At 38.0% G+C, this 10,397-nt stretch overlaps 1 protein-coding gene across 1 annotated transcript; it reads right to left on the minus strand.

The window, feature by feature from the left end:
- Nucleotides 1-2,084: 2,084 nt before the first annotated feature.
- LOC121195125 lies at nt 2,085-10,290 on the minus strand. The gene is made up of 5 exons (XM_041058384.1): nt 10,263-10,290; nt 7,335-7,609; nt 5,138-5,463; nt 4,172-4,241; nt 2,085-3,527 (listed from the first exon to the last, which is right to left on the minus strand). The coding sequence occupies exons 1-4, from the start codon at nt 10,288-10,290 to the stop codon at nt 4,199-4,201; spliced, it is 672 nt and encodes a 223-aa protein (XP_040914318.1). The 3' UTR covers nt 2,085-3,527; nt 4,172-4,198.
- Nucleotides 10,291-10,397: the final 107 nt, after the last annotated feature.

Consider the following 10,397-nt stretch of genomic DNA (forward strand, 5'->3'; position numbering starts at 1 on the left):
CCTGCAGGACCTGTTACATGCCACAGCCGATGAGAGCTGAGCCAAATGAAGGAGTAATGCATTTTTTAAAGTAAAGGTTAGCGGCGAGGCAAAGCACTGACTCTACTAGAAAACTAAGTGGAAGTGCTGTTGTTTGCCTTTAATATCACACAAATAAAATAAAATTAAATTACTTTTGTTTAAACAGCTCGAATGTAAGTTCAGTGTCAGTGTTTTATTGATTGTGATGTGAGATGCACTTTCAGAACAAGTTCACAAAGAACTACAATCATTGAATATTGTCCTGAGAAAGGCATTATCAGGTTATCAGGAGTTGCTTTGTATACAGTTATTTAGGCCTGCAGATATTCACTTTTCACTCTGATGTACAAACAAGGCTTTACAGGCTTTCGGCTAATAAATTTCTGTCACTGAGCCCAAGTTGAGGGACCCCTCATGATATCACCAGAGTTATTTTGTCAGACTGTAGAAGGTCCACAGCCACAGAGAATTATATAAAGTTTGTACAGACTGAGTGGTACTCCTCATGGTTAGTAAAAATATCACCCTTTTTTTTGCCATAATTTCAACATGCTCCTCTTTCCACAAAACAAAGTGTGCACAGCGTGCTCATTAATAGGAAGGCAGGTGTTTACATGGTGTCACCCTGATGGCAGTTCCTTCCTTTTCCTTGTTGAAATAGATACATACTTTCTCATATAACAAATGCTGTTGTCTGTTTAGCAGATCAGTCATTCCCTGCCATGGTTCCTGCTGAGTTTAGGAAACACTGAAGCTCATACCATCATGTCACTGGATCCCAGAGAGAGTGAAAACAGCCAGCAGACCATGTTTTGGTGTTTTGATGTATGCACATCACACACACACTGACAGATGTCTGTTTATACTGTTAATACACACTGACACTTTACAGCAGATTGTAAGAATGTTGCAACAACTTGATAATGATTTTTAAGTGAGAAAACAATTACTCTTTATTATTATTAATATTTAGATTAAATAATAAGATTCGTATATTGTCATTAGTATGTCAAATATTAATACTCAACTTATTAGATAACTTTTACTTAGAAGACAGTATACCTGTGGCAAGTTAACGACTAGCATGGATGCTAACAATAACAAGTAACAAGTAACAGCCTGATGAGACAGGTTATGGACTGAGATATAGAACAAACTGAGTTTAATTATTGATCGTCCAAATAAAGTCCTATTGTTGCTCCAATTAATTCATGATATTAAGAAATGTTTCTTTCTTTTTTCTTGCAAGAACCTGCAAGATCTTACCTGACGTACTGATCAAGAGAAAACAAACCTGTTAACAGCTGACTTTATTTATACACATATGAGGCATTTAAAAAGCAGTTACATATAAATCACTAGCTTGTTGGGGATTTGTACATTATATAAAGAAGAAGAGCAGGTAAACAGCCCAGTGAAGCAATATGTTTTCTGCCTATATAATTAAAAAAGATACATGTTAATGAAACAGACCAAGAGAACAGACATCCTTGATGCTAGTAGATAAATTCACAAAAACAACTAAAAATGACAGTACAATCTATGTATCAAGTACAATAAAGCCAAAGGACAATTACAACAGACTGTCTTGTGTTTTAAACTATACTGTGCCAAACATCCATAACTGGAGAGGAAATTTAAAATGAAGCAAAACAGGATCTGGGAAGGTGTGCGCAGACATTTTGGTTTCGGATGGCTGACATAGTTTGTTCTCACACTTTTTTCCTTCAGAGTCAGTGATGGTAATTGGTCAGTAAGGCTATGTTTGTACCTCAGTGCTAGATACCAGATTAGATTCAGGCTGTGTGTATTAGTCAAAATAAAAATCAACAGTCACTGTTTTCCTCATTTGGTGAGGAAAAGTGTACATGCTCGCGTCGTTCTCTCACAGAAAATCAGGAAGATATTTACAGGGCTCATTGCAAGAGTGTTGTCATTCTGACTCATCACAAAAACGACAAACTGTTCAACCTGTTATAATCCCTCTATTACGAAACTGTGTAATCCAGCAACACAAAAAAAGAAGACATAGATGAGATCATAAAAAAAGTTATGCATCATGCTGAAGCTTGTGGTTATCACATTTATTACAAAAAGGCAAATAAAGCAGTAATTCAGTCAGTAGTGTACAAAATAAATAATACAGCACAAAAGAGCACAACACAAGCTAATCAAGTTATCTACAGTAACTTTATTACTCAGTAAGGACCAGATTTTGATGGATGGCCACTCTATAGCACGCACGCACGCACGCACACACACACACACACACACACACACACAGGTTTATTTGTGTCAAAATAAATCTGAGTTGTAATCGATCTAGAACTTAGCTCAGGGACTGATTTAAAAGCATACAGACGTAGTAAACATGAAAGTGCACAATGTGGAAAACGGAGAGGAACTTTCTGTCAGGAGTCGATGCTTGTTTACTCTCAACAGCAAATGTAATCTCTGGCTGGATTATCTTCATAGGCAGCATATTTTTATTTTATTTTTTTTTTGCAGGAATAAAGCATTTCATTTATTAAAAAATCAGCAGACCAGAGACCCACCTATGGTTCAGTTTAGGCAGGAAAAGCGCTTTGGTTAAGCTTAGGGAAAGATTGTAGTTTTGATTCATGGACATCTAGTTTCAGTGGGAGCTATTTCTGTATCAAACCAGACCACAGTCTTTCCCTTGCCTTCACCAAGTGATGTTAGTGTCTAAACATAAACATAAAAATAATGCTGTAGTCATTAAAAGTGGATAACAGATACTCTAGCTGAAAACAAATGTCCTCTGTGAACATTTTTCTGATGATGATGATGATGCCAAATACAAACGTTAACAACAGATCATTACATTGATAGAAAATGTAATCCTGTGGCTATCACGTTTCATACAAAACATAATTTTTTCACACCAAAATGGTAGCATCTACTTTTGGGACTAAAGGTTACAATTTTACATCAACATCAGTGAACTGCAGGTTCAAAACTTGTAGCCAGTAATGAATATAATGCACTATACAGGTAAATATAAAAATATTTTTATTGCACTAATAAGCAAATAATGGTAGTAGACAAAGCCTAATTCCCAGAACTATGTTTTCCAGATATCACTTGATTTTGTTAAAAATTCAAATTTTTAACTTTTATCCCTGAAAGTATGATGTTTGCAAACAGCACAGCTATATTACCCCATCTACCTAAATAATTTACTATAATTTACTAATTTACTACTTTCACCTGTCTAAATGAACCACCTAAGAGCTTTGGAGACATTTGTAGGCTACATGCATGTCATTTCTGATCAGTATCATCGGCTGACATATGAAAAACATAGTTACAGCAGTGAAGTTGTGTCACTAGTAAACCTTGTCTCTTAGAAGTTCAGTTAAGTGTCAGAGTCATACAGTCTGGTGCCATGGTAGAAGAGTAGACCTGGTTCCATTAAACAAGGTGTGCTGTTACCTCTCTGCAGAGGAAAGCTTATGGAAGTGTCACTGGCCACAATGACTGACCTGGATGAGAATGAGAGAATATTAATTTTTTTTAATTTTCTGTTGTTTTTTCTCGTCCCTCAATTCAGTTTCTGGCTTTTTGCCCATTTTAAAATAGGTAGTTCTTAACCTAAAATCCACCTATAGATGCTTAAGGACATGTAAGACACATGTAAGGTTCAAGCAGTTTGTGACCTGTAAGTGATTTGTGGAATTTTTGACCACTAGTAGTGCTGTGGAGCAACACCGGATGCCCTTTTTGTTGTTGTTGTTTTCCTGTCTTGTGATCGTGCACAAAAAACTTGCATCCTCATATACATGCGTGCGCTGCAGTTCACATTCTTACAAATATAGTTGGTGGCAGTAACATGCTAATAAACGTAGCAATGTGTGAATCAGAGGGGAAAAATATATATATTTCTTGCTGCAATACATATAATGCACTCAACACAAACAATATGCTTTGGTGAAAAACACTGAATGTAAACAATTTGTTGGTATACAAGGAAACTTATTGAAATATTATACATATTGAAATTAAATTATACATTTTACATTCCAAACAGATAATCTATACTCAAATTTGATTTCCAACACTTTCCCAAAATGTAAAATATATGAATAAATAAACAAGAAATAATAAATATTTCCAGCAATTTCCTTACCTTAGTTACAATGGAGATTTCCCCTCATTACAGAGCAACGTTGTAGCCAGTGTTTTCTGCAATATTTCTCCTGTTGACAATGGAGCAAAAACGTACAATTCATTTGAAAAACATTTTCTCATCTTAGGTTAATGTAACTGGTATTGTGTCAACCAGGTGAAGGCACAACAGGTGAACATACCTGTTTATGTTTGAACACATAGCAACCACAAACCAGCATGCAGCAAAAATAGACACTGTCCAATGGACGTTCCAAACATTCTCTGAAAGGTCTCTGCCAAAGCCTGGTTTTAAACAGCTGCCTTTGTTGCTGGTCTATCATTTTCAGTTAAGTGATGAAAGCTTTAACATTCAAGAGGGATTACATGTTTACAAATTTGAACCAAACCCTTTATTTACAGTTTATTTTACACAAGGGGGACAAAATGATCACCTGTCAATCAAATGCTGGGCAAGACTGAGACGTCTTTTTCTCTGGATTTTATGTCGATGAAGTTTCTGCTGCTCATTTCTTTGTCTGTTCAGCCAAGGTGATTATTACAGCTAAATGCTTATTATCCTGTTTTCCTTCTTCTCTATACCACAAACAACTTAGGCTTATTAAAAACATACCCTTTTGTGTTTGTCTGGAAAGAGTTCCCAGAAACTGACTGTTAAAAGGAACATTGAAAAACATCATATAATTCAGAAAGTACAACCTTTTGCTTTCTTTTCGAGGGTGAGATGACAGGACTGATATCAATCCCCTGTCTAAACCACAGTGCATAGCATAAAACTCTTAGTGGGGAGAAACCAGCCTAGTTCTACAGTTCAAAAGTGGACCACCTAAAAACTCCAGCTATAGTATAGGTTGGGACTGGTGTCATTCTCACTCTTGAAAAGAAATCAAATAAGCATTTAAATATTCCCTTGAGAACAAAAAATAGAACAGAACTACTCGTAGGTGTATCCTGTTCCCTTTACTACCTGCGTTTCTTCTTTTGTTTCCGTCGCAACTTGGCAACGATGAAAGCCAGGATCAGCAACCCAACGATGACGCCCAGCACACTCAGGGTCAGCGGCACATTTAACGCCCCGTTGACCGTGTCCTCGCAGAATTCGCCCTGGTAGCCCAGGTCACACTCACAAATCAGAACGGTACCACCACCCGAAGGACCCACACAGTCACCATGGTTACTGCACTGAGTCTCTCTACAGGTTGGCAGGCTGTGGTCGATGCCTCTCGGTTGGAGAAGAGGGAAAGGGGTGGACATCGCAGGAAAGGGGGTGGAAGGAGGGAAGGAAACACTGGGCTATTAAGGGAGTGTAAGGTGAGAGGAGGGGAAAGAATGAATGAATGAACAAGACACCCAAACACACAATAAGTAAACATCAAAGAGAGGACAGAGAGTCTTTTCTGCAGGATAACTGAAATGGATGTCCTAAGGTTAGGCTCAGTCAGACATGTCTGACTGTGTGGCCAGTGATTTAATCTCTATTACAGTCCAACAATCTGATTCACTAACTGAACAAAGTGGAATTTGTTTCAAATGTTGAAATGCATGTGAATATTTCTGCACTGCAACATCCAGTTTTTCACTTCTCTTTGTGCAGCTCTCCTAAATGAACTCAGGTGTTGCAACCATTGTACTCTTCCAACTTGCAGGAGAAAAAGAGAGAAAGCATTGCAAACATCCTGTAGGTGAAATGCCTCTTATGCTCAGTGAGTTTGGCCCATGTTGACCTAATATCGTGAGCTCTCTGCGTTACTGGCTGGCCTACTGGACTATACTGTCCCAGCCTGGCTGGACTGATCTTGTTGAAACTGGTTTTAATGTTGGAGCAATGAAAAGGACCCCTTTTAGCAGAGGTAAGAATAATAATCATTGGACCTTTCATTATATAGGCCGCAGTATGTGACTATGTTGTGCATAAAGCACAAACTTAACATTTAAGACTATGTTGCCTTCAGGACCCTTGCATTTAATTACAAGCTCTGTATGCATTAAAGAATATGGTAAACATTATATATATATATATATATGACAGGGAGAGTTTACAATCGACAGATTGGTGAGATGTGATGTTTCTCACCAAGTAGTTTGAGGATTTCAGTTAATTGCAAGTGTTTTTACATTAAAATGGATTCATTAAATGGATCTCATTCAGATTACATGTAAAATTCATGCTTCGCTTCAATAATCTGCAAAAACTGACCAAATATTTAACAGCATAAAGTCTTGTTTCTATGTTTCTGGTTGTACACTGGTCTAACAATGGCAATAACAACAAAACAAAACAAGATAATGTGTGCAAGTAGGACAGCCTTTGGAGATGGTGTATTTGTACAGGTAACTTCGTACAGGACTGCGAGCTGCTTGTTGTGTGGCGACACGCCCTCAAACATATTTTACTTTTAAATCATCACATACAAATGACCAAAATAAAAAAAAAACCCTAACAGTCTGCAGGGCACACAACAATAGTTTGAGAAACAAATTTACAATCTGAAGCTTTGCAAATTTTGCATAAGTTTTTTTTTTCTCTCACGTAAGACACACAGGTAAGCACTCTTCCTTACAACTCCAGCTTTACATGTTTCCTCATGAACATTACGTTCACAGATTGTGACTCAGGATATTTTAGAAAATCAACACTGAGACTGACTCAGCCTGAGCCAGGGCTGCTTATGATCAGTGTGCTAAAGGACACAGTGTGATTCAACAACGCCTAAGACAATGAACAAAGTGTCTCACACATTTACTAGCATAGCAGAAAGAGCAGCATAAAACACTGATGAGCTATCTATGACATAAAGCCCTGCTTCACTATTTTTATACTCTTAACTGATCAGTGAAATCCATAGCATGTTCTAACTCCATTCTGAGCCACACAAGTTGACTGCTCAACAAAGTGCTGCATCAAAGCCGGCCTGTACAATAAATTCACTGGTGTGTAAAAGCCACTGCAAAGATGTAAGAGACAAGACTGACCGTTATCCAAAACTCGTCAGCAGGGCAGGTTAACTGATAAGTAAGTAGTAGTGTTTAAGTTATTCTACTTCTCAAAGCATCTCGTCATTCAGGTTTCCCACCAAAACAACAGCAATGTGTTCAACATTGGCTTCAGGGCAGGCGCAGAGTCAAAGAGCAAAATTCGACAAAACAAAAACCCATCTACTCACAAAAGGAAAAGAGTGTGGCCCTGGCACCCTTAAAATGTAAGATGTGGAGTTGAGATTTTGGTTGCAGGGTCGTCCAGGTGTCCGTGAATGTGTGCTCAGGCTCCCGGGTCCTTGAAAAGGAATTTGAAGTTCCTCTCTTTCACTGAGGGAATCTGCCACAAAAGAAGGAGGGAAGAGGAAGAAAGCTGAGACCTGTGAATACCTGCCTGTTTTTTTCCATAAACACACACACATGAAATCACCTCCTCCTCCCTCTGCTTTATCTTTGAATAGACCTAGTCAAATACACACTCTTGCTCACACCCTAACAATTACATAGCAATTTTACGTTTCATTAGCAGAGTGCAAACTGTTGGCATGCTGCAGTTAATTGCTGAGTCACAAAACTCAGTGCCCTGGCATCCCTGGGAAAAATTATTTTCATTTGTGTGGCAGCTTTCAGGTTGCAAGTATAATTTAATGTGTAAAAATGTTAAACATGGCGAAGATTTGACCACATTAAACACCTCACTTCTCCTGAGAACTAGAGAATAAACAACGTGCATGTTCTCACACACACACGCTCTTACCCTGAGGACTATTACACTGGAAAAAAAATAGGTGTGTTCTCCAGACGTGTGGGGGATGGAAGGAAGAGAAGGCAAGTTAGAACGAGACTCAGATGGCAAAACTGACATGCCTGTGTAACATGAAGCAGTTCACACATCTGTTGTGCAATGGTCAGAAAATGTTTTGCAATGGATTTCTGAGTTTCTAACAAATCGATGTTTGTGATTTAGAGGGAATACTGGATGAATTATCATGAAACGTAGATACACACATCAATGTCCCTCTTTTTCCAACATCAATGTTTTGCCTTACATTACAACATTACATACCTTAAAAAAAACAACAAAAAATATATTATATAGATATTATACTGTGTTACTGTAACTGCCTAGTGACTGGTTGTATTTGTCAGCACAAATCACAGTCAGCGCCTAGTTTTTACAACATGGCTGTGTGTGTACTCAGCTCAGCGCTTGCGCCAGTTAGGCTTTAAAGTCATGTGATTGAGAAACTTTGTGTGTCTGCATTAATCATTGGATTTGTGACACAACATGGGGCCAAACAGGGAAACAGAACATTACCTGTTTTTAACTGCTATGCACACAAATCAGGTTTCTAAAGACCGTATAAACATTTTGAAAAAACAAAGATTTTATACAGGTTTGGCACTCAAACTGAGACATTTGATCACAATTCCTCTACACATGCTTCGTACATAAGTCGGAAGGAGACCACAAGGCAGACCAGGACATACTAGAGGGATTAGATACCCAGTCTAGCCTGGGAATGCCTTGAGATCTCCCAGGATGACCTTGAGTACAGTGGATGATGACTATGATGATATAATGAGTGGCTGTAAAGTTGGAGCAAAATGTGACTCTGATCTTACACAGAGATGGTGATGGAAAAGATGAGATATTGTATGAGATTGTGTAAGACTGTATGAAAAAAAGAGCAAGTTGAACATCTGTTTGGCTAATCTCAGTTTTTGAAGATAGGGGTTTAAACTGTTGCTTTCCCATCGAGAGTCACTGATCACAATGAGAGATAAGTCCAATTTCCTGCGTTCCACCAAAGTCACACAGTTCACAGGAAGTCAAAACATGCCCTGTCAATGCACTCTTGAGTCTTTTATGCAGAGATGAGTTTGTCTTACAAGTTACCTCATGAGATTAATGTATGCCACATTTCATTAGCATTTATAGGACATGACTGAAGTGTGTTTGCTGATGTGATACAGGGTTGATTCACCATCTGAAGTCAGAAATACTGGTCCCTCGTGAACCTTCATGGTTTTTCAAATGCTTTTCACCTTGAATATAATTTTAAATACTGAAATGAAAATATTAAGACTTAAACATTTCCAGTGTCAATATAATATAACATGACTGTGGTCTACAAAAAACATTCTAACAATATGTGTGCATAGCTAACCATACCTCCTTTTCTTTTGCATTTCACATACATAGGGGAGTTCACTCCAGGCTGAAGTTGAAAAGACAAAAAGACATTCATACTTCATGTTTGCTTTCTCAATCTCTAGTATGACTTAAAAACATCATGCATGACTTCGGTTAACTATCCACTCACCCCTGCTCCTACACACACTTATAGACGAGTGAAGAATAGACATTTGTTTATCACTGAGGTAAGGGCTTTCTGAATTGTACTCCACATTTGTTTTTCAAAGTTCATAACAAAGTTCAGTTTAAAAAAAAAAAGTTGCAACAAGACAAGATACCATCCATTTTTCATTTGGTTTCGCTTTTGCTTGCTTGTACTGCCCGTCATGCGATGCTATCACACATACAGCAGTAAAAATGTGTGCACATGTCCTTACAGACAGGTGGAAGTACTTTAACAAAGGGACCTTTAATGCCAAACATGTTTCTATGGAACAAGTGGGAAGAAAAAAAGGAAGCAAAATGCCACAAGGAACCATTTAGTTGAAACGTTTTGTTTTTTTTTTTTTTTTTTTTTTTTAAAGGGTTACAGACATGGAGATCCTGTGACAGCATTTTTGTGGTGCACATGAACTGAAAAAATAGAGAAAAATGTTAACTGTAAGCCTGACAGGCCTATGAGTATTAAACCACCACTTTCGAAGGGTAAACAATATTTCTCTGCTTTTGAGAGTAACTGTGTGTGTCTGTGACGGAGATCCACAGAGTAAACAGTCACACACTTCACAGCTGGTAGACAACTGAACACCATTGTGACAGCACTGAAACAGTGTCACCACAGCAACATGAGGAAGACATACAAAACAAACAGTTATACGTGTTCGAGAAACATGAAGCAACATCGGAAGATCCAAACAATGACAGACACGCCAAGTGTGCAAGGATTAGGCATGATGAAAAATCTGTCTGCTCTCACTCTGGGATGTGAAGTGTCCTATATCCATTGTCAATTCAAATATGTTGGATTATAAAGTAAAAACTGTGACAAGCTGATGTCAGTCAGGCCATGTCGCCTGAGTCGACGTTACATAAACCTCCCTGCTGTGCAAAC

Source organism: Toxotes jaculatrix, chromosome 16 (assembly GCF_017976425.1).
Source record: "Toxotes jaculatrix isolate fToxJac2 chromosome 16, fToxJac2.pri, whole genome shotgun sequence".
Classification (NCBI taxonomy): Eukaryota; Metazoa; Chordata; class Actinopteri; family Toxotidae; genus Toxotes; species Toxotes jaculatrix.